The sequence below is a fragment of the Symphalangus syndactylus genome, chromosome 9 (genome assembly GCF_028878055.3).
Source record: "Symphalangus syndactylus isolate Jambi chromosome 9, NHGRI_mSymSyn1-v2.1_pri, whole genome shotgun sequence".
NCBI lineage: Eukaryota > Metazoa > Chordata > Mammalia > Primates > Hylobatidae > Symphalangus > Symphalangus syndactylus.
Genome location: NC_072431.2, coordinates 105,628,564 through 105,654,320, shown reverse-complemented (window position 1 = coordinate 105,654,320; position 25,757 = coordinate 105,628,564). Strand labels below are relative to the sequence as shown.

The 25,757-nt window shown below is 39.5% G+C and overlaps 1 protein-coding gene across 17 annotated transcripts in view; it reads right to left on the bottom strand.

The window, feature by feature from the left end:
• The window catches only part of OSBPL3 (oxysterol binding protein like 3), a 198,721-nt gene that overhangs the window by 48,549 nt on the left and 124,415 nt on the right, over positions 1 to 25,757 (bottom strand). For 10 of the 17 annotated variants that reach the window (XM_063609716.1, XM_063609717.1, XM_055293625.2 and 7 more), the window contains 4 exons: positions 14,989 to 15,119; positions 11,530 to 11,637; positions 4,756 to 4,890; positions 3,149 to 3,242 (listed from right to left, as the gene is read on the bottom strand). In XM_063609716.1, the coding sequence (XP_063465786.1) occupies positions 3,149 to 3,242; positions 4,756 to 4,890; positions 11,530 to 11,637; positions 14,989 to 15,119 (468 nt within the window). The remainder of the gene's footprint in view (positions 1 to 3,148; positions 3,243 to 4,755; positions 4,891 to 11,529; positions 11,638 to 14,988; positions 15,120 to 25,757) is intronic. The other 7 variants (XM_063609719.1, XM_063609722.1, XM_063609720.1 and 4 more) reach the window with 1 other exon arrangement.

The window sequence follows — 25,757 nt, the reverse complement described above, 5'->3', positions numbered from 1 at the left end:
TTCCCCTAAGTACCCAGCATAGAGACAGGTCCTAATATGTGCCCAGCAACATTGTGGGGAAGAAATTAATAGTAAACACTCTAAAAACCTCATGCTTACTATAAACTCAAAGAATAACAGTGTAGCAAGACCTTGGTGCTAACATAGGCAAAATGATGATATGAAATGTAAAGGTTATTTCTGTATCCAATCTTTTGAGTAGAGTATTGATGCTTAGAAATATAATCTCCCCCAACCCCTGGGAATGTCTGTAAAGAACTAGGGGACACACATTTCTAGTATTCAAACACTGACAAAGAAGAAAACGGGGCTTTGCCCAGTGCTTGTTCAAGAAAGGCAATGTAGACCAGGCAAGGTGGCTCATGCCTATAATCCCAGCAATTTCGGAGGCTGAGGCGGGCAGATTATTTGACACCAGGAGTTCAAGACCAGCCTGGCCAACATGATGAGGCTGTTTCTATTCTAATAGCCTGTTTCTATTAAAATACAAAAAATTAGCTGGGCATGATGGTGCATGCCTGTAATCCTAGCTACTCGGGAGGCTGAGGCATGAGAATTGCTTGAACCCAGGAGACAGAGGTTGCAGTAAACCAAGATCGCACCACTGCACTCCAGCCTGGGCAACAGAGTGAGACTCTGTCTTCACACACAAAAAAGGCAATGTGAGTTAGCATTCTAGCAACATGGCTGTAGAGTACGACAGAACCAGCTCTAACCTCTAAGCTTTTCCTGGCTCGTGTCAACACAGCACAGCTGTGGTCTTAGGTTCTGAACCATGTCCTCTCTTGACCTTTGACCTCTGAACACTCCATGAACTGTGCTCCCTATGGCTCCCTCTCTACAGACTCAAAGAAATGGAGGACTTCCACATTTGTCAATCCTCCCCATCTACAGTGGGAGCACCACTTTAGTGTGCGTGCTGTTTGCCAAGGGAGTGATGTTTCTTCATTTCTCTTTCAACTTGCCTCCTTGTTTTTCTAGAAAAATAACTAGCACACAAACTTGCTCCAGTGTTTTTGGCCGTCTTCTTCAAACCCACTGGTTCTTAGACTTTTCCACTAAGGGCTTCATCTCCCAAGAAACATTTCAAACAAAATACCAACCACGATGAGCATCTCACTTCTAGCAGGTGTGATACTGAAAGGATACTCTTCCAAAGCATGGTAAAATTACCTGCTTTCTTCCCCTATACTGCGGTCCCCCAAAAGGTGGCTCTTAAGCATTCAGATAACAATTCATCAGTTCACACATACACATTGAGCTGAGGAACACTGAAATATCAAAAAGGTGCCTGGCATGGTCCCTCTCCTTTGTGTAGATATGAAAATAGGTGGTGCTTTGAGTATGAATGCACAGTGCAGACAAACCTAGAGACTCCAAGGCAAACTGAGCACCAAGACTGATAAGTGCTTGATGCTACAAGGACCCATGCAGAGAACTGCTCAGGTGGGCAGATTCTTTTTAAGGGCACCTTCCTAAACAGGCCAATCTGCTTACTGAAATCCTAAATCAGAGCTGTTTGGGGGGCTAGCCAGACACTCCAGATATTCCACAGTTCGAACTAGCATTATGAAATATCTTTCCTGCCCATCATTTACCATCTTGGGATCAACCAGTAATAAAGGGTCATCTTAGGATACCCTGATGGGTCTGTCCAAGAGGTAGCCATTTGTTTTTGTTTGTTTTGTTTGTTTGTTTGTTTGAGACGGAGTCTCGCTCTGTCGCCCAGGCTGGAGTGCAGTGGTGCAATCTCGGCTCACTGCAAGCACCGCCTCCCGGGTTCACGCCATTCTCCTGCCTCAGCCTCTCCGAGTAGCTGGGACTACAGGTGCCCGCCACCACGCCCGGCTAATTTTTTGTATTTTTTAGTAGAGACGGGGTTTCACCGTGGTCTCGATCTCCTGACCTCGTGATCTGCCCGCCTCGGCCTCCCAAAGTGCTGGGATTACAAGCGTGAGCCACCGCGCCCGGCCCATTTGTTACTTTCAAATGTGTTGTTTTGAAGAATCTGAAGCTAAATGACCACTTGGATCATATCTTTTATTATATAAGTCCTATCACATTCCTAAATTATAAAAACCCCCTGATATCTCAGGGCAAAAAGCCATATTCTAACATGTCCTCAGAGAGAACATTAGACTGCAAAAGGGATATCTGGGCCAGGCACGGTGGCTCACGCCTGTAATCCCAGCACTCTGGGAGGCCGAGGCAGGTAGATCACTTGACATCAGGAGTTCGAGACCAGCTTGGGTAACATGGTGAAACCTCATCTCCACCAAAAAATACAAAACTTAGCTGGGCATGGTGGTGCGTGCCTGTATTCTCCAGTTACTCCGGAGGCTAAGGCAGGAGAATCGCTTTAACCTGGGAGGCAGAGAGGTTGCAGTGAGCCAAGACTGCACCATTGTACTCCAGCCTGGGCAACACAGCGAGACTCCATCTCAAAAAAAAAAAAAAAAAAAAAAAAAAGATATCTGTTACATTTTTTATATTCCTATAATTGGCATACGCTCACTTTATAAAAATAAAAATTTGCACAAGCAGACAAATTTATTTGAATTAACACATCTTTCACATGTGGGTGCTGTCTCCTCTCCTAGATTATAAAATCCTAGGGGGTGGGGTCCATGTCTTAGTTTTCTTACAAGGTCCTTGCTAGGGCTCTTTGCTTGTAGCGGATCCTCTACACAGTTCACCCTTGAACAACACAGGTTTGAACTGCATCAGTTCACTTGTATGCAGGTTTTCTTCTGCCTCTGCTACCCCTGAGATAGCAAGACCAACCCCTTCTCTCTTCCTCCTCCTCAGCCTACTCAACATGAAGATGACCAGGATGATGACCTTTATGATGATCCCCTTAATGAAGTGTAAATATGTTTTCTGTTCTAATGATTTTTTTAATAAAATTTTCTTTCCTCTAGCTTACTTTATTGTAAGATTGCAGCCTCAAATACACATAACACACAAAATATGTGTTAATCGAATGTTAGTAGTTACATCTTTGGGGAGTCAAAAGTTATACGTGGATTTTCATCTGCATGGGGTATCAGCACCCTGAACCCCCATATTGTTCAGGAGTGAACTATACAACTTACTAGTATTGTATGAAAATCCAAACTTTTCAGAGATTAAATAATGTAAATCTTACCCAAGGTCTGTCTCTCATTATCTAAATCATTACTGAGATTATCTAAGGAAAGATTATCACTTATGTCACTGACATATGAGTCATCATCAGAAATCTATGGGAAAGAAGAAATAATATTCATTAGAGTTAGAATAAACAACAGCCAGATTTTCATAAAACCCTTACTCCAAATGATCAAACATGTTGAGTCCCACACTGCAAATACTCTTCGGTACTGTTTTCATAAAGATCCATATACCATTCTGCCAAGGAGGTGTTCACAACGAATACCTGTTCTTAAAATTCTCATACATTCTGAATTAGTTGTCACAAGGAAAACAGCAAGCAAGCTTAAGGCTGTTATTATAAAGATTCTTATTAATTCTGACTGCATTTTTAGAATTTATTAATAGTGTTTGAGTAGAAGAAGTTACCATTTGTCTTTGAGCTATTTGTGTAAAAAGTATCTTCTATGGGAATTAATACATAAACAAGATGACTAAGTCTGTATTTAAGGGGTAACATTATTAGTACACACTGACACAAAATAATGTTAACTATAATAACTGTTACTCAGGAAAGTATAATTTTTATGCATCAATTTAAAACAAATAATGCTATAAACCAATATTACAATAACCATATTATAATGATTAAAATATAATTATATATTATAAATCAATATAGATCAAATTCCATGATTAAAAAATATACAGGATGCTAATTTCCTTCTCTGTAGTAGACATATTACATTATTAAATAGGTAGAAGTCAAAATTATTAACCTGTACTTGAAAAGAAGTATAGCACTTTGAGAGGCTGAGGCGGGTGGATCACTTGAGGCTAGGAGTTCAAGTCCAGCCTGGCCAACATGGGGAAGCCCGTCTACTAAAAATACAAAAGTTGGCTGGGCATGGGGTACACGCCTGTATTCCCAGATACATGGGAGGCTGAAGTACGAGAATTGCTTGAACCTGGGAGGCAGAGGTTGCAGTGAGCAGAGATCACACCGCTGCACTCCAGCCTGGCCAACAGAGTGAGACTATGCCTCAAAAAAAAAAAAAAGAGGCCAGGCACAGTGGCTCACACCTGTAATTCCTGCACTTTGGGAGGCTGAGGCAGGCGGATCACCTGAAGTCAGGATTACGAGTTTGAGACCAGCCCGGCCAACATGGTGAAACCCTGGTCTCTACTAAAAACACAAAAATTAGCCAGACGCGGTGGCACGTGCCTGCAGTCCCAGCTACCTGGTAGGCTGAGGCTGGAGAATCATTTGAACCTGGGAGGCGGAGGTTGCAGTGAGCTGAGATTGCACCACTGCACTTCAGCCTGGGCAACAGAGCGAGGCTCTGTTTAAAAAAAAAAAAAAAAAAAAAGTGTAACAAATTTAACACATCAAGTTACAGAAAAGAGAAAATATCCAATACTCTCTACTTTTACTTTTTCTTCTCACATATAGTATCATTTTATACTTTTTGGGTATGAGTTATGAGAGAACTCTCAGAATAAAATGACTAAAAAGGGCAACTGAGTTTAGTGTTTCTGATTACGGATTATTTACTGAACAGATTAATCAGCAAAGCAACAAGAGAGATTTTTGAGGCACCTTACTGTAAACATTGCTCAAACCTCATTTTCTGAAGAGCTTGGAGATAACAGAACTTCCTGAGCATCAAAAAACTCGGAAAGGGAGTCAGTGATGGAGAGTCTACTTTCATTAGAAAGCTGATGAACTAGAGCTCGGTTTTCATCTCTGGAGTTTTCCTATTTGAAGAACAAAACCAAAAATGTATACATTTAGAAACATTCTCAAGAGAAAGAAAATAACTGATTTAGTTGTACAATACACAAGGTCACAGGCCCATGCAAATAAGCAACTCAAAGCAGAGGTCAGCTCCAACACTGAGAAGCGAGCCTCATGCAAAACACAAAGTTCTCCCGCAATATGGGCACCGCACTTACAGGCACTATCACTTCTCACACACATGCAACAAATCACAAGGCGAAAAACAACTGTCCAGGTCACTCTTTGTTCCATTTAAAAGGGGAAAAATTCCAATGCTCTCTGAATCATATCCTCTTATTTGCTACCACTGCTGGATGTTTCTTTTTATACTAAAATCTCCTCTGCATTGCACTGAATGCATGTCTTGCGTGGCTGGTTCAGAGCAACATAGCTTTCTTCTGTCCCTATGCTCTCCGAGGGAAAAATATGCTGCTTTTGAGGTGTCCCTTGACAAATACACAGTGTGTTTTGGTCCAGAAGCACCCTGGTGGCAGATCATTTATTATTCATGGATGAATGATACAAGTTCTCTTTGCCTGTCTCTTTCCACCCACAATGACTGCAAGGAAAGGAAGTCCCCCGTCCTCTTTATAAGCTTCTGTACAAATAACACAAGAGAACATCATTGTTTTCTTATCTCACATGACCCTCCATTCTCCACTCCACTGGGTCTGGACTTTCCCTCTGGGGAGGACTTAAGCCCTGAGCTGGCCATGGCAGGATATAACAATGAACCAGACAAGGTTTGTGGACTGAATAAGTGGTGACAGAATGCATCCAACACACATCAGACCAGGCCTATGGAACAGACAAAGTGCTGGCAAAGTGGAGAGATTGATTCTGATTAGGGAGATTTTGTTTGGGGAGGGCTTCACAGAGCTGGCACTTGAGGAAAAAGAACAGATTCAGGACAGGATGATTTGATTTCTTTCAATCAGAGTAGACAGGTAGTAGTAAAACCACCCACATTTTTTATTGGGCTAACAAAGGAGTTGCTTCCACATCATCCAGAATAATTTGGGGAAAAGGCAGATTGTATCTTGCCCAGAAATTGTCTGAATTCAGGATATACCCCTCAGTCTCATAGGGAGGGGATGCTATGACAGGAGGGCCACAGCAGATTTTCATAATTAATAAAAGGCAAGTGGTCCCTTTACAAATTGCTTGCTTCGGTTTATAAATATGTATCTACAAACTGTTGAAACAGATATCCCTTTCCTAAATAAGGCATCTGCCCAAGGTATTAACGATCCTACCCATTTTAATACCCATGTAGCCTTCTGAAAACCAAGCCTCTTCTCTACCCTAACAAAGAGATCACTTTAGAATCTGTAAGTACCACAGCTGTTAACTTCAAGGAAAAGGTCTCTCTCCTCAAAAGAGCCAGGCATAAAGCTATTGAGTTTGAAAACATCGTAAGGAATAGCTTAACACTCACTCAGACAAGAGAATTGTCCTGTGTCTTCTGTGAGCTCCTGTCACAAAAGATGCTCATCATTTATTTACTTGTTCTACTCATTAATTTATTACTAGTCACTCCTGCCATCTCTGTATCTTCTTCCTCCTAGGCTGATGGGTCAGAAGATTTCCTGGCTGACCAACACTGAAAATAATATTCCTAGCCCCTAGCCCTTTCTGGCGTATCTTCTTAGATGTACTGAAAACTCACCAGCATTGCTGCACCCCAAGTCTACAGCATGGTGTCTTAAACAACTCAGGACCTCATTTGCTAAAATATTAACCCAGTCAGTTCAATTCAATAATTTCCTTTCACATATGTAATGCATGACTGGTTGCTTATCTATTGTTTGCATTACAAAAAGTTAAATCAAGCGTGTCCAACCCACAGCCTGGGAGCCACATATGGCCCAGGATGGCTTTGAATGTGGCCCAACACAAATCTGTAAATTTTGTTAAAACATTATGAGATTTTTTTGTGATTTTTTTTTTCTGGCTCATCAGCTATCATTAGTGTTAGTGTATCTTATGTGTAGCCCACGACAATTCTTCTTCTCCCAAGGTGGCCTAGAAAAGCCAAAAGATTGGATACCCGTAAGTTAAATAAACAGAGAAAAGGGAGGGAAAGGAATATTCATAGTTCACGCTATAACAACCACTACAAGCATTCTGACACATTTCTTGTGAAATAATTGTAATCATGCTATTTTCATATCTCTATATATGTAATTTTATAAAGTTCACCCAAACAACATTGCAAGATAGTTTTTTTCAAAATTAAAATGTATTCTGAAAATAAAAATATGTATTCAAAATAGAAAATTCAAAAAAAGCAAATAAAATAAATATCACTTCAAGTCCCATTGAAGTGGATATGAATGCGGAAGTGGAAGTGGCCCCTATTAACTTGCTGGTATTTTCATATTAAAATATTTGTGTACAAATTTTATTTTGAAAAACTGGGATAAACAGTCTACATATTGTCTGCTCCATTCACTAACCATTATATCGTTAACATTTTCCCAGACCATTCAAAATTCTTTGAGACAATGAACTGTAATTGGTATTTTATTATATCGTGTCATAGAGTAATAATAAAATTAAGAATGTTTACAGATTTGCAAAAATGGTTTAGTATGTTTGTAAATATGTTTTTGCTTGTATCGTGTTATTTCTTAGAATCAATTTTTGGAAGAATTATTAATAAGCTTTAAGGCAAAATATATATTACCTAATTACACCAACAGGTAAGGAAACCTCTGTTTTTTCTTATTAAGGGCACTGCATACCATAATTTAGAAAACTTTTGAGCTAATCTAATTGTTTTAATTTTCATTAGGCTGAATAGTTTTTCCTTTTTTAAAAACAAGCTTGTAGAGACGTTATTCTAGGGAGAGGCTGGATGAAGGGTGCATGGGACCTCCCTCTGCATTTCTTTGTACTTTCCTGTGAATTTACAAATATTGCAAAATAAGTAAACAAACAAACAAACAAACAAAAAAACCCATACCTATCTGTATTTGTGTATATGTGTGTGTTTGTGTGTGTGTGTGAATTATGGCCTTTTTCCATTTATTTGTTAAAGTTTTAAGTTACTTATTATTTGTTCATTGGTTACATATGAAAAACATGATCATTGATTTAGCATTATCTCAGTCTGTCAATTTGACTGAAAATATTTTTCCCAGTCTATTATTTGCCTTATTTTTTGACACACATCACTTTTTCCTAAAAAAAAAAAAAAAAGTCAGATCTAATCAACATTCCTTTTGCAATTTTTTTCTATTGCAACCCAATTTAGAAAATCTTCCCTACTCTAGCAGTTTGATAAATATTTACATTAGTATTTTTCAGTTTGAATTTTTATATTTAACTTGAATTTGCTTTTGATTCATTTAACATGCAATGAAAAGATTTAAACTTCTTTTTAAATTGCTTTGAGCAGGGCATGGTGGGTGGTAAAAGTGCCTATAATCCCAGCTACTTGGGAGGCCAAAGCAGGAGGATGGCTTGAGCCCAAGAGTTCAAGGTCAGGCTGGGCAACATAGTAAGACTGTCTCCAAAATAATGGCAATTAATTATAATAATGTAATAAATTTCTTTGAGCTGTGCCAACCTAATTTATTGAATAATCCACCCCTTTCCCATTGGTTTTTGATGCCTTTTCGAACCATAATCTTTATTTCTTTTGTATACAAAATAACGTTTATGCCTGAGAGAGTTATTCTGTCCCATTCTTACCCATCATCACCTTATTTTAACTGCTGGAGCTTGAACGAGTGTTTTATTTTCTGGCTTGGCATACCGTTCTTCATTATATAGCAGTGTATACTATTGAGAAAAGGATTGCTTTGGCCTCGTTAGATGTGAATTTAAATCTCAGCTCTGTCTGTTACAAGCTGTATGTCTGGAGGAAGTTATTTAACCTCTCTGAGCTTTAGTTCTCTTGTTTCTCAAATGAAACTATCACCACCTACTTCATAGAGTCATGGTTAGGATTTTGTCAGGTAATGTATTCAAATGCATGCCGATATAGCAAACAGACAATTAAAAGAATTCAGTTCTCTTCTCTTTCAGACTTTTCTTTAAAAGTTTTGGCCTTTTTTAGTCTCTTAAATGGACATTGGATGTAGTATGGTGTTACCTCCCAAAGTCACTTGCCCTTTCATTTGGAATCTAAAATAATTGAAGAACTGATAACTTGATAATATTAAATCTTCACATTCAGGAATATAAAACAGGAGAACTTGGTAGGCTGTGGGGGTAATTTCTGATTTTAAAAAAGGTGGGCATTTTAGAATTCAATTAGCCAGGCCCAACACCAAAGATGGGTAATACATGCGGCTAAAGAAAAGGTAATGAGGCTGGGCACGGTGGCTCATGCCTTTAATCCCAGCACTTTGGGAGGCCGAGGTGGGCAGATCACAAGGTCAGGAAATCGAGACCATCCTGGCCAACATGGTGAAACCCTGTCTCTACTAAAAATACAAAAATTAGCCGGACATGGTGGCGGGCGCCTGTAGCCCCAGCTGCTGGGGAGGCTGAGGCAGGAGAATGGCGTGAACCCGGGAGGCGGAGCTTGCAGTGAGCCGAAATGGTGCCACTGCACTCCAGCCTGGGCAACAGAGGGAGACTCTGTCTCAAAAAAAAAAAAAAAAAGAAACAAAGAAAGAAAGAAAAGGTAACGAAGTGAGCAAAGAAAGTGAGAGTTCTAAAAGGAGAGCACCTTGGGCTGACCCCATTGGTGGAGACTGTCATTTCCCAAGAGAGTATCAGAGGTAACCGGGAGTTACCCAAAAAAAATTAACTAGAGTCAAGTTTTCAGTCTGGGAGGCCATTTTCACTTACTTTCCTACTTATGTACTGAAGGCAACAATAACTTTACCTTTGCTGGGAAAGTTAGCCTGAGTCACTCTATGATAAAAGGGATAAAATGAGGGAAACAGAAAATTTCTGAAAGAGGAAATAGATAAGGTGACAACTGCATCACTGATTCAAGACTCAAGAAGGCTGTTGTGGAAGGTGTGCGTTTGAACGATGTTATTGTTACCTCTCAAGGACAGTGTACAGCATTTCAGCTTTCAGGTATGTTACTTTTAAGATCAGTTTTAAAATACGCATTTTAAATATATAGTTTAAAAACATGTATTTTAAAAGACTTGTGATTTTGGTTTCCTTTCCAAAACACAAATAGTTCCAAGCAGACATGCCAAGCATAAATTCATAAAAGCATAAATGAAGGTTATGTATTTAACTACCTGTTAAATAAGTAAATTGTGATAATACTATTTAAAAGGTAAATACTGTCTGAAAACATGCACAAACTCCAGAGAATACCATAGTATGTGGCAGCTGGTCAGTAATGGCTGATCCCAGCCATGACTGGGTCCTGTTTTTAGCAAATGTGCAGATTCAAAAGAGGGCCTGCCCAGGCCTAAAGTCAAGGCACCATAAGTAATGTTTAGGTGCTCAATGCTGCAGGTGACAGTTTAGGTCTGGGCTAACATACCTGAAAAGTGACCTCTTGTGGGTAGCGCTTCTATAAAAGAATGTCATACTTAACCACTAGCATGTGCCTCAGAAGTAGTAAGAGACCCACGAGCTTCTGCCAGACAGAGAGTGAAGCTCATGGGAGTGGATGGGCCTGTCCACACATGGCACCATCTTGTCTCCAAATGGGTTCAGTGCCCGGAGCCCTACAGTCCATGTACTGACTGACTTCAGCCTCAACTCACCTCACCACCCCGCACAGTGGCTTCCCAAGGAGTGAAGGTGTGTGAGGGGTTTGTTTTCTTTGAGGACAGAAAAAGAAGGACAAGAGATTATGATTAAACATTACAAACTTCTTTTAAAAACTTACATAAACACACACCTCTTGTCTATTACCTGCCTTATATTTTTTAAGTGTACTCAGTCTAATTCATTTGTTAATAAAAATTTAGCATATCTGAAGCAGGCATTTAATATAAAAAATAGCTTAAAAACAGTTTTTACTTTCATTACTCTTTCCTACTTATTTTTTGAGTAACCTACTTGTACTTTTCTGAAATTTCTCATTTTAAACATGCAAAGACTATTTTGGATAAACATCCCTAGTCTTGAGGAAAGACTTTTGTTAACATACTTTTAACTGACCAAGAGATACTTTAATTATAATGAAGTATTTTTTTTCCCTCAGAGTGTACAGCCGCATTCTATAAAAGAAAAAGAAAATCACAGAAAAGGGAAAAGGGAACAGCCACAGAGAAAGGGTTAGAGGGGAAGGAGGCTGGCAGGGAACCAAAATACTGCAGGTCAGAGAAATGCAGGTTTCTTCAGTAGTAACAAGAGAAAATGTTAATCTCTCTATAGTTCCCACTCCAGTACCACTTAGTGAAAGGGGTGACATTTAGGAGTGAAACAGGGTGAAGAAATACAAAAGAAAGAAGAGTTCAGGGGCAGGGAGCAGTTTAAAAATGCAATTAGCAGCATATGCTCAAGAAAGCGTTTGAGCCCGAGACCCCAGTCCATGACCCAGCTGCGGCCAGCACCCAGAGGAGGAGGGCAGAGAGGTGGACAGCACCCACGAGGGGAAGCAGGGAGGCCGTGCAACCGGACAGATGGTATCACGGGAGCGGGCGGCAGCTGGGGAGACATTACCAGACGAGAAACCTACCCACCTCTGCCAGATTGTCACCCGACTTGGCGACAGCGGGGGAGTCGAGGAGCAGAGACTCGGCATGGATTCTGCGTAAGCGTTCTTTAAGATCTGTGTTTTGTGCTAGGGCCTGGAACATGTTAAAATAGTGGGGCTCTGTTAATAAATGGATGTTTCAGAAAAGCACAGCAGTGGGCCCTGCAGGAGCGATCTCTAAGAGCTTGATGAAACTCTTAGTGACGTGGTCTGAGAGCACACCTTCTGGACTTTTTCCTTGAATGCTCTCCAAGAGGATACTGGTTCTGAGATGCCTGGGAGATGACAAACCTGGAGGCTCCAGAAATGATGCTCTTTTTCTTTTCTCATTCCAGACATGGAAGGAGGGTTGGTAAGTGCAACAGAGAGGGAAGTCACAGACACTGTCAGCTTCTGTTAAGACCAGTGATTCCATAGCATCTCCTCCTCCTCCCCAACTGTCTGGAGTCTCTTTGTCCAAATCCCTTCCTAAGGAATCCAGGCTTCTATCAGCTTTGAAGAACATGCTGGCCCCACCCCTTATGATTGGACATATTTCAATGTTATTTAGTTATCATATCCATTGAATCAGATTTTAGAAAGTGTGCTGGAGGCCAGGCATGGTGGCTCACACCTGTAATCCCAGCACTTTGTGAGGTGGAGGCGGGCAGATTACTCGAGGTCGGGAGTTCGAGAACAGCCTGGCCAACATGGTGAAACCCTATCTCTACCAAAAAATACAAACATTAGTTGGGCGTGGTGGCACACGCCTGTAGTCCCAGCTATTAGGGATGCTGAGGTGGGAGAATTGCTTTGAACCTGGGAGGCTGACAGACGTTGCAGTGAGCTGAGATCGCAGCCTGGGTGACAGAGTGAGACCCTGTCTCACCAAAAAAAAACCAAAAAAACAAAAAAAACAAAAGAAATAAAGAAAGTGTGCTGTGTGCTGGAAAGTAGGACTTTGTGAAAGATTAATTTTACTCTTTTCCAATAAGGATATTGATTGTTCTATTCATTCTTCAGGACTAAGGCAATTTATTTCAAAAAACAAATGAGTAAGCCTCACTTACCTGCATAAGGGCTTAAGGACCATGGCTCTGGGAATGGGTAAATGTGAGATGAAAAGCAAATCTGAGACTACGCCCCCAGGCCTCCTTTATATTTCCCTGGGCAGGGCTCATTCCTTATCTCAACCTCTCAACTAGGAGGAAAGTGGCTGAAAGGTAAAGGAAGCTGTTTCCTTCACGCTGATACTCTTGTGTACTTCGTGACCAACTGTTCTCCAACGGTCTGTCTGTGGAAGGGGACAAGTTCTCCTGACTGTCTTCCCAGACACTCACACGATCAGCTCCATGGGTGCTCGCATGCAGATTCAGCCTATGTGTCTATCTTTCTGACGCTTTTCTAAGAAGCTCTGAGTCTTTTGCATCCACCAGGGCCTGCAGGACTGACCTGCTGAAAGCATAGAAGGATGTGGTACTGACTAATCCTCTACCTGGATCTCCAACAGGGATGCTGGCTTTATTTTTCAGTCCCCGCAGAGCATAGGGGTTATTTGAAAATCCTTGAGGACCACTTAAGAAACACTGCACAAGAGCTAAGATCACACAACCACATATAACAATCTCTCTGGAGCACTCACTTTATTCTGGCCAATGACAGTGGTACGGAGGCTAGAATCTTAGAACAGCCTGAAAATTGTGCTATTTTATTAGTTTTTCTTTCCTTTGTAAGCCACAGGCAGAAGAAGAAAACATAGCAACACTGTGCATACAGCACCGACATATCCATTCTGATAGCTCTGATATGGTTCTAAAAATTTTATTTTCAAAAAACAAGTCTTAAACCCCAATTGTGAATCCAAGCCAAAAAGCAAAGAAAGGATCATTCGGTTTTATCTTAAGTTTCCAAAATCGTGAATATGGGTGAGAATGAATTCCTTAGTGAAGGTGAGAACAGCCTTGGCCTAGGATACCACAGCCAAATAGGTCTCAGTGGCCAAACAGGCAGATTGACAAGATGAGGCCAGGCCTCTGTGGGAGGAGGCAGGGAGAGGAAGATCATGGGGAGAGGGACCTTGGAAGCCCGTCAGAGATACCTTTTGTAAACGCACTAAAAGCTAGCTTAATGAGAACAATGAGAAACTTAGGGAAAAAAAATAAAAACACTTTGCTTCTGCTTCTCTCAAACCAAAATGGCACCCAGTGTATGGCTGTCTTATACAATAAAAAGAGGGCGATTCTATCTGTGACCTTAAGACAACGTTAAGACTCTTCTTTATATATGGAGCAAGCCAATGTCATTTTTAATTTCTTTTGAAGATAGCATACTTGGAATGGTCCATGAGTGAATATTCCTTACATATTCTACAACAACTATATGTGCTACTGGCAGAGGATTTATCACTAACATTATATCAAGAGCATCACTTTTCTTAGCAATATGATAAATAGAAAATATGAATCAACATTTTCTAGTTCTCTCAATGCCTGTGTTGGATTCTGGTTACAAGATCCTAAAATTTATCTCCCCTACCTGACCTGAAATAGAAAATTCAGTATTGCTTCAGATGGTAATTTCATATGTGCACACATTCTTTCTCTTTCTAAAGTAGGAATTCCAAAGTACAAGAAAAGAGTAAAAGCAAATCAGTATGCCATTTCAAAAGTTCTCTAGCCTCCTGATAGATGCAGGGTAAAAAAAAAACCAGATAACTTTATTCAAATAGAGGTAGGACATGGCACTTTAATGGAGCCTAACTATTCTGAGGAATTAATTGAAACTGATGAAAAAAGGAGAGAGAATGAGTGACAGAATGGCTGAGAATCATCTGGGACCCTGTCAGTGATTTTCCTGTTACTATAAAGGTATAGTGATTGCCTGACAGGCACTTTCATGTGACTCATCTCTTTGTAGCCACAGTAGGGGGGGCAGGGCAGGGAAGCTAAATGTCCTGTACTATCCAATCAAACAAAATAGCTCTCATGTCTTTGAAAGAGTGGTAAACAGGATCAGTGCTTTGCAACAGAGAAGATAAGAGCATGAATTGGATATTTCACTCTGCCACCTGTCATCTGGAAAGTAAGGCTAAGCTTGTGGTGTCTCATGCCCATAAAATTTCCTCCAAACTGTCAGATTTTGTAAGCATTAACAGAAAAATGTCTGTAAGACACATACACATACACACAAAAAAGTACAATAAACATGTTAGAGAAACAAAAAAATTAAGATCAGTCAGAGGAAACCAAACTTAAAGAAGGTATCACTTAATAAAATACTAGCTATTAAGATTTGGATAGGTAAGTTTTGGTGTTTCAAATAAGCAGATTTGATGAAAGGTTAGAATATAATTCGGATAATTTGGTTTTCTCCTGAATTTTCAACACAATCATGGAAATAGAAATTACAAAACATTCATGAGCCTGGACACATCTCAGGCATTCCTGGATGCAGACATGTAACTTACGGATGACAGGGCGTTCTTCAGACCAATGACCTGAGCAGATGGGGAGGAGGAGGCATCCTGCTCCATCAGCTGCTTCAGTTTCTCTCTCTCCGCTGACATGATATTAAAAGCTGACCTTAAAGTGAAGTAAACTATAGAGATATAATCATTATAAAAAGGAATAAGGAGGCACAATTAAAAACAAAATACAGAAAAAAACATATCTCTTATAAAAGAAATAAGCAAAGTAACAGCCCCGAATATTTTGAGCATAGCAAATGTACATTCTACCTTGACTTTTAAAAAACACGTTTGCCATGTAGAACACTCTAATTTAAACTAAGGCCTCTGGATGATGACGTGTCCACGTAGGTTCATCGACTGTAAGAGATGCAGTACTATGGTGTGGGATGCTGATGGCAGGGGGATGGTGCCTACATGGGAGCAGGGGGCTTATAAAAGCTCTGCACTTTTGGTTCAATTTTGCTGTGGACCTAAAACTCCTCGAAAAAATTAAGTCTATTAAAATTAACTCCTATTCTCACACATCTGGCAATTCTAAGGCCCCTATCCACTATAATGTCTCATGACTTTATGACTTATCATCAGGATTTTTTGACACTTGGACTTTGCTTCTGGATCCTCAATGATCAGTGTTTTGTTTTGTTTGCATCCCCAAAGACTGGAAAGGGTTAAAAACAAAGCTTATTGGTTTTCCAGGGGAAAATGTTAACACTGCAGCAGAAAAATCAGACAGCACCTTAATCAGGTGATCAAAATTAACTATCGGTGAGAGTCAGGTGGACCGTGTGCCTCTAGGTAAAATACGCTGAAAAAGACACAATATCTCCTTTGGTGTATGCCAGCCAGGGCTATGTAATCTGAATTTGATCATGAGGAAACATCAGACAACCCCAGAATGAGAAACATTTTATTTTTAAAAGTTGGCCTATACTATTCAAGTGTCAATTTGATGAAAGAGAAAGAAAGGCTGAGGAACTGTCCCCAATTAAAGGAGGCAAAAGAGGAATGACAATGAAATTGACTCAAGGGGCAACATGGTACTAAAGGCATTGCATTCCTGGGATAACTGACAGCATTTGAATATGGAAGGTAGAGTAGATAAAAGTTGTTTCAATGCTGTATTTCCTGAATTTGATTACTATACTGTGGTTATATAACAGAGTATTCCTATTTTATATACTAAAGTATAAAGCCATTAAGAACAACATGATATATGAATCCTACTCTCAAATGGTTCCAAAAAGTGAAAGTGTGTGTGTGTGTAGAGAGTGATAAAATAAATGTGGCAAATATTTAAAATGAAGTATTTGGATAAAGCGTATACAGAAGTTCTCTGTATAATTCTTGCAACTTTTCTGTAAGTTTGTAATTGTTTCAAAACAAGGTCTTACTGTCTACCTTCTTGCTTGTTAGCCCTTCCAGCTGCAGGACCCAGAATTCCCCAGCTCTAACCCTGACATTCAGCTACTCTGTTCCCTAGTGAGCACTCAGGTACAATGAGGGCTTAGCCACTATGGCCTCCAATGCCTGAACTGAAGTTTTAAAAAACATTAACACATACAGCACACACACAAAACAAAATCATTATTCATTAGGTTTTGATCACATCGTGTACAAATTACTTCCTAGGGATGAGGAAGCTGTTACCTAAATTACTGATCGTGGCTATCACATTTGAATATTATCTTTCCAATCTCCTTTATAATATTTATAATAGAAGAGCAGGAGGACAGAAGAGACTCAGACACACGTCTTCTCAAATGACCTAGCACATTACTGAATTCCACAGGGCCGCATTTTTAGAGGTATTGTTATTCAAGAGTGGCCTATTTAGTAACACAGAAACTAAATAGGCATTATTGACTTACTTCATTTAATAGCAAGGAGGACAACTAAACCTCTCTATATGTTGTTGCTGAACTTGCCTGAGGTTGTGGCATTTAGTGATGGACCTGAAACATCTTAACGAAGTCACAACAATTTGTACACACACACACACACACACACACACACACACACACACACACACACAATGGTGCTGCCTCTGCCAACAGAAGATGGGGGTCAAATGGAACTAAATTTTTCTAACAACGCCTGTGAAACACACTTAGCTCTTTGCTTTAAACAATTTAATTGAGCAAAATAATGGGCAGGACAACGGAGTAACCAACAGCTGGGGCTCCACCATCAGCCCTGGATTCTTCCCTACTCCATCACCTATTAACTCCATGACCTTGGATGAGTAAATGGTGTGCCTGAACCCCAGTTTCCACATTTGTAAATGGGGATAATAATAACTTTTACTTTAAATGGTTGTCATGAGGATTGCATGAGAGACAGAATGCAGGTAAAGCACATAACACAATGCGTGGTATATAATAAATAACAAATGTTACTGCAATAATCATAGTGATACCAATGAAGGAGACACATGAGAATGAAGGTGATGGTGACTGCAGTCTCTTGAAATGTTGGCAGCAGCTCTAGATGATGCTTTACTCTTTTGCCAGGACAACGCTTGTAAGTAACTGCACACGGTAGAAATTCTAGGAATGAGGGGTTGGCCAGAATCTATGGAGCCATAGGAGAACAGCCTTGGGAGGAGAGCAGCAAGCCACACAGTTACGGACTGCATCCTATGTCCTATTAGATAGGCACTATGCCCCTCCTCACCTGCCACACACACAGGATGCCCACGGCCATCTCAGTGGGTCCCCCGGGGAGCTACCTCTCACTGTCCTGTTTATTGCTCCAAATAAAATAAATGTGGCACTCAGCTGGCTGCCACTTTTCCAAATCAATTCCTCTGGCTTCCAGGTGACCCATAGAAAAACAAGGCTTTCCACTAAATGAGAAGAGTCCTATATAAATTTTTAAAAATGGCAGAATATACAATATTTGGTTCAAAATGTACAGCTGACAAGATTGCAGTAGGTGTAAGATAAGCAGAAAGAAACTCATATAGTCATTATATTTTATTGTAAGGAATAAAACACTTCCTAAATCATCTGAAAAAAGGGTTTGGAAGACTAGATCCCTGTGTACTAAATTTCTTAAATGACTATTAAGGCCCACCCAGGACGTTAAAATAGTCATTCACAGCCACCTAATGATCCGCCACACACAGGGCAACGATCAGAGGTTGCTCATGAGAGACCACATTTATATTAATTGTTTAAGACACAGGATCCCAAAAGTCAGGAACACTCTCTGTGATAGGAGTGCTTTCTTACTTATTTCTAACATGAATCTAAGCTTACTAGAGACAAATAAACAGCTTTAAAAAATAAAAGATTCAAATGAGTGGATCACATCTATGGTTACCTGACAATAAAGCCACACAGAAAATCTTAGATGCTCAGAGATTACCAAAGCCACCCACCCCACAACACGACCAACTCTTCACATCCCCAGCTTCTCCGCCAAATGGTCTGTTGGCCCACACTTGTCAGAGCACTTGCTATCTCCTAAAATGGTACATTCTGCTCTGGGACTTAGAAAGTTCTTCCTGCTGCTGAGACATTTGCCTCTGTCTCTTCACTGTCAAAGAGGAGGTATTTCCTCTTTCATTGGGTGTTCAAATATCAGAAGGCAACTGTGGCGTCTGTGTTTATTCATCTCTTTCCCAAACTGTCATTAGCCATTTCTCAGATACCCTTCATGGACTACGAGAGGTGGGCGCGGGTTGTTTTTGACTGTAAGAAGTCATAAGTTGCATCTACAGAATGGAACATCATAAGCGTCGTACAAGTGACTCTTGGTGGTCACCACCTTTCTGTTTCTAAGGCTTCCATGCTGTTCTTTTATTGAGTTAGTACAGTGAGACTATAATAGATGGAATGTTTGGATAGTGAGAGTCAATACTCTCACTATCAATTTATCTCAATTTATCTGAGCTCTACTTCTTAACATGCTCCTTCTTTAGCAGTTTCTCAGCATGAGGAAAGAATAAGATCTTGGAGAAAGTAGTTATGAATGCCATGGGCACCACTCTAGAAAGCAATGTGGTACAGGAGAAAGAAATTCTCTAATAAGGCCAGCCTGAAGTTAAATTCTACCTCTAACACTTAGTTGCAGCTGCCATTTATGTTTTGGACAATTATATTCAGTATTTGTCCAAAATATGTTTCTACATCTATACATGTAGATAATGGGCACATCTGAGGAGTGCTTTAAGCAATGAGAAAATCTACTATCACAGAGCACCTAACAAACAGTGAGACTCATTTTTCCGCCTTTTTAATTGGAAACCAAATTTTAGGTGAACTTTCTTTAAAATGTTAACATTCCTAATATATCTGGGACACTCTGATCTTCTGCAATCTGCAGCAGTTTCAAACCTCACAGGATGCCCATGATTTTAAAATTCTTTTTAACCCATATTCCATCCAAATTGATTTAGATACATTAGGTAACTTTACTAAATGGTCCTACTTATGAATCTAATTGCTCAGCACATTTATGCTGAATTCCAATTTATGAACAATAAATGTCTTGGCTTTTTGTTGAGTCATATATCTCTTTTAGCTTTTTAATCTATGAAAGAGGTATCACTGTAACACACTTGGCTTTTTATTCAATGCTTCCATAAGCTGAAAATGGTTCAGAAAATGACCACTCAGTACTTACTACTCAACATAGAGAAAGAATCCAGAAAGAAAAGAATAGGTAAATACAGTTTTTTGTTCTATTTAGCTTTCACATTTGTGAATGAGGATTTCCTTCACTTGTAGGAAAAGTGTCCCTAAAACATCATTTGCTTCCCTTCCAAGTCAAAGAACACAGATATCCGCTTCCATTCGGAACACCTGACCCTAGTCCTGTCTTGTTCCTTGCTTTGCCTTCCTAAATCTGCTCACCAAGTTTGGTCATTTCTGTTTCTGCTAACAGAACACTCTCTCAGAAAACCTTCTTGTAACAATAAGCAATAGTATGGACTCTTTCTATTCAGTGTAAAATAATCAAAGAAAATAACTACAGAATTTGAGAACCAAAAGAGTCAGGACAACTACTATACGACATTTAAAAAGCTATCAATGGCCAGAGAGGTTAATAAAGTCAAATTTCCACAGCTAGTTAGTAACAGAGGTGGCCTACTTAGCCAGTATAGAGGGAGCTCCAAAAAGGCTTATTATTTACAATGTTTCTTAAAGTATGTTTCTCAGAAACTTAAATTCCAGGATGTTAATAGCTGTTGGGAATAGGGGGAAAGATTCCCAAATAACATTGAAAGTCACTGAGTTAAACAAAGCCAACAGATTTTTTTGTTGTTGTTTTTTGCTGCAGGACTTCTCAGGGCCTTTACTATTTACTGTTCTTATGTAAATCCAAAGGAGACCATAGTCAGCAGTGTTTTCCAGATATTTTTAATCATGAAGTTTTTGTTTCATTTTTAGAAGTACTTTATGGGTAAAGTGTTCCATAAAACATATTTTGGGAAATGTAAAAGCTAATATATGCAACAAAAATTACTTAAGACTTTTAGGTTTCAGTACATTTCATTCTCTGCTTATATGTGTGTGAACATCAGCCAACAACTGGTTCAACAATATATAAACAGAACCAAAGACAAAAACCACGATTATCTCAATAGATGCAGAAAAGGCCTTTGACAAAATTCAACAACGCTTCATGCTAAAAACTCTCAATAAATTAGGTATTGATGGGACGTATCTCAAAATCATAAGAGCTATCTATGACAAGCCCACAGCCAATATCATACTGAATGGGCACAAACTGGAAGCATTCCCTTTGAAAACTGGCACAAGACAGGGATGCCCTCTCTCACCACTCCTATTCAACATAGTGCTGGAAGTTCTGGCCAGGGCAATCAGGCAGGAGAAGGAAATAAAGGGTATTCAATTAGGAAAAGAGGAAGTCAAATTGTCCCTGTTTGCAGATGGCATGATTGTATATCTAGAAAACCCCACTGTCTCAGCCCAAAATCTCCTTAAGCTGATTAGCAACTTCAGCAGTCTCAGGATACAAAATCAATGTATAAAAATCACAAGCATTCTTGTACACCAATCACAGACAAACAGAGAGCCAAATCATGAGTGAACTCCCATTCACAATTGCTTCAAAGAGAATCAAATACCTAGGAATCCAACTTACAAGGGATGTGAAGGACCTCTTCAAGGAGAACTACAAACCACTGCTCAATGAAATAAAAGAGGATACAAACAAATGGAAGAACATTCCATGCTCATGGGTTGGAAGAATCAATATCGTGAAAATGGCCATACTGCCCAAGGTAATTTATAGATTCAATGCCATGCCCATCAAGCTACCAATGACTTTCTTCACAGAATTGGAAAAAACTACTTTAAAGTTCATATGGAACCAAAAAAGAGCCCGCATCGCCAAGTCAATCCTAAGCCAAAAGAACAAAGCTGGAGGCATCACGCTACCTGACTTCAAACTATACTACAAGGCTACAGTAACCAAAACAGCATGGTACTGGTACCACAACAGAGACATAGATCAATGGAATAGAACGGAGCCCTCAGAAGTAATGCCACATATCTACAACTATCTGATCTTTGACAAACCTGACAAAAACAAGAAATGGGGAAAGGATTCCCTATTTAATAAATGGTGCTGGGAAAACTGGCTAGTCTTATGTAGAAAGCTGAAACTGGATCCCTTCCTTACACCTTATACAAAAATTAATTCAAGATGGATTAAAGACTTACATGTTAGACCTAAAACCATTAAAATCCTACAAGAAAATCTAGGCAATACCATTCAGGACATAGGCATGGGCAAGGACTTCATGTCTAAAACACCAAAAACAATGGAAACAAAAGCCAAAATTGACAAATGGGATCTAATTAAACTAAAGAGCTTCTGCACAGCAAAAGAAACTACCATCAGAGTGAACAGACAACCTACAGAATGGGAGAAAATTTTTGCAACCTACTCATCTGACAAAGGGCTAATATCCAGAATCTAAAATGAACTCAAACAAATTTACAAGAAAAAAACAAACAACCCCACCAAAAAGTGGGTGAAGGACATGAACAGACACTTCTCAAAAGAAGACATTTATGCAGCCAAAAAACATATGAAAAAATGCTCATCATCACTGGCCATCAGAGAAATGCAAATCAAAACCACAGTGAGATACCATCTCACACCAGTTAGAATGGCCATCATTAAAAAGTCAGGAAACAACAGGTGCTGGAGAGGATGTGGAGAAATAGAAACACTTTTACACTGTTGGTGGGACTGTAAACTAGTTCAACCATTGTGGAAGTCAGTGTGGCGATTCCTCAGGGATCTAGAACTAGAAATACCATTTGACCCAGCCATCCCACTACTGGGTATATACCCAAAGGACTATAAATCATGCTGCTATAAAGACACACGCACACGTATGTTTATTGCGGCACTATTCACAATAGCAAAGACTTGGAACCAACCCAAATGTCCAACAACGATAGACTGGATTAAGAAAATGTGGCACATATACACCATGGAATACTATGCAGCCATAAAAAATGATGAGTTCATGTCCTTTGTAGGGACATGGATGAAACTGGAAACCATCATTCTCAGTAAACTATCGCAAGGACAAAAAGCCAAACACCGCATGTTCTCACTCATAGGTGGGAACTGAACAATGAGAACTCATGGACACAGGAAGGGGAACATCACACTCCAGGGACTGTTTGGGGTCGGGGGAGGCGGGAGGGACAGCATTAGGAGATATACCTAATGCTAAATGACGAGTTAATAGGTGCAGCAAAACAACATGGCACATGGATACATATGTAACAAACCTGCACATTGTGCACATGTACCCTAAAACCTAAAGTATAATAATAATAATATAAAAAATGCCATAAAAATCAAACTCACAGTCTATAATATAGAATAAGGACTTTTAAAACTAGGATGGGTGTATTTTGGTTCCCTACCATTTGATCTACAAAACCAGGAGAATTCAGATGCATTTAACAAGTTGAAGGTCACAGAGACTATGTTACATCACTGGAATTCTTGCCTTTAGTTCAGCTGCTTTGGAATTGTAGTCAACAGAATAGTGATGCAGTCGAGAAAGTACAATAGATACCGTCAGTAACAAAACGAGGTTTACACAGGAAGAAAGGTCAAGATGCTTCGAGTTTGAATGTATGGAAGTGAGAAGGCATGCAAGGTCACAGGACTTAGTACAAACCTGAGAGCTGTCTTTATTCTCTGAGGCCCCCAAATTACAATCTGTGTAAGAGACTCCCTGAACCAGGAAAAGGAAGATCTTTCCATCTCTGCAAGTGTACTGTGAAACCACAGGAATGAAACAGCTTGTTAGGCTCCCTGTGGAATTTGTTGTCTGTAAGCCCACAGGGCTCAGGCGACTGTTGAATAACTGCATTGGACCTTTCTCCAGGACAAACCTTGGTCCAGTCTAGGTATGTGGCAGCTCTACAGCCAGCAGGTTTTCACAAAGTGGGAAAGACAGAACTGCTGGCTGGGGCCCATTACAGACTTTCAACAAGGTGGAGGCCTCTGCAGGACTGGATCAGTGGATCCACTCAATATGGCAACCTTTGTCCTGCTGAGGAGGCAGCTTCTTCAATGTAGGTGAAACTCAGGACATTTCCTCTGTGTAGGGAGGCATTATCTTCTCATTTTTTAAAAGTTCGTATTATTAAAAAGTAACAACGTTTTATAGGAATTTCCTCCCACAAAACTTAAGATGTCCTAATTGCAACTGATTATTTTAATTCTTCAAATTCTTTGAAGATCCTTTAAGGGTGGGCCAGGTAACTCTTGCCATTTCACGGATGGACTGTACAATAGCACAACAAAACACTGATAACAGTCTAACTGTATTTAGGACAAGCGTTCCAGGTAGCAATCTGTATAAAGGATGAAATGGTTTCCTTATAACCCACCTCATATCCAACATGTTTCAAATACAGAGGGTAAGGGAAGAGAGAGCTGAAGGAATCAGTAATGTACGAAAGAAAAATATGAAGTAGGAAAGGAAGGCAATAGAGGGAATATCTTCTCTCTTCCCACGTTACACACTGCCCTCCCACTGAAAAATTTTAAATCCATTTTCTCTTTAAGAAATAATATATGAAAATTGAAAAAAAAAGTTAAGCAGAAAGATAAATAAGCACTTATAACTCCAGCCTCCATCACTAAAATGTTGGTATATATCCTTCTAGACTTTTTAGTATACCTATATATGCCCAAAATAGGATCATACCTATATATTGTTTTGTAACCTTACATTTTTACTTTACATTTTATGCTGAGGACATCTTTCTATGTCTATAAAAAACAATGCTGGCCACTCCATCTGTAAGAGCAGAGAAATACCAGGTAAGGATTATGGACTCTGAGGTCAAACAGGTGAGAATTCAAGTCTCATGCTGGCTGCTTTGTAACCATGTGACCCTCAGGAAGCTGTTATTTTATCTAAGTCTCAAGTTTCTTATTTATGCAATAGAGATCACAATGATACCTACTTCACAGGCTGCAGCTAGAATTAAAATAATGCATGTAAAGTAATTAGCAAATATCTGACATGACAGTTATGTGCTTGATGTTAAGTAGCTATCATTATTATTATTAGTGAGTATTCTATTATATTACGTTTTTGAAAAAATTCAATTCCCTATTGTTTGGCATTTAGATTATTTCTATTTTTTTAACCTTTTATTTTGAAATCATTATTGACTTACAGGTAGTTGCAAAATAGTAAAGTCCCACATACCCTATACCCAGTTTCTCCCAGTAGTTACATCTTACACATCTATGGTACAATATAAAAACATGGGAGTTGACATTAGTATAATCTACAGATTTTATTCAGATTTCACCAGATTTACATTCACTCATCTGTTTATATGTGTGTGGGTATAAGTAAATGCAATTTTATCACATGTCCACATTCCTGTAACCAGCACCACAATCAGGATACAGAATTTTTCATCACTACAAGGTCCCTTGTGCTACCCCTTTATAATCACACTCCCCTTTACTTCCTCCATCTCCATAATTATACCATTTCAAAACATTTATGTAAGTGGAACCCTACGGATATGGTTTGGCTGTGTCCCCACCCAAATCTTATCTTGAATTGTAGCTCCCATAATTCCCATGTGTTATGGGAGGGACTCAATGAAAGATAATTGAATCATGGGGGTGGCTTCCCAAATACTGTTCTTGTGGTAGTAAATAAGCCTCACAAGATCTGATGGTTTTATAAGGGGTTTCCCTTTTCACTTAGCTTTAATTCTCTCTTGCCTGCCACCATGTAAGACATGCTTTTTGTCATCTGCCATGATTGTGAGGCCTCCCCAGCCACATGGAACTGTGAGTCCATTAAACCTCTTTTTCTTTATAAATTACCCAGTTTCGGGTATGTCTTTATCAACAGCATGAAAATGGAGTAATACACCTATACTATGTAATGTTTTGAGATTGGTTATTTTCTCTCAGCATAATGTCCCTGAGATCCATCCAAGTTGCTATGTATATCAATAGTTTGTTCCTTGGTATTGCTGAGTAGTATTCCACTGTATGGACGTACCACAGTTTGTTTAACCATTCATCTGTTGAAAACCACTTGAGTTTGTTTCCAGTCTTTGGCCAATACAAAAAAACTTGCTCTGAACATGGGTATAGATTTGTGTGTGGACATAAATTTTCATTTATCTGGAACAAATGCTCAGAAATGAGTGCTGGGTTGCATGGTAAATGCATGTTTAGTTTTATACAACACTGCCAAACTGTTTTCGAGTGGCTAC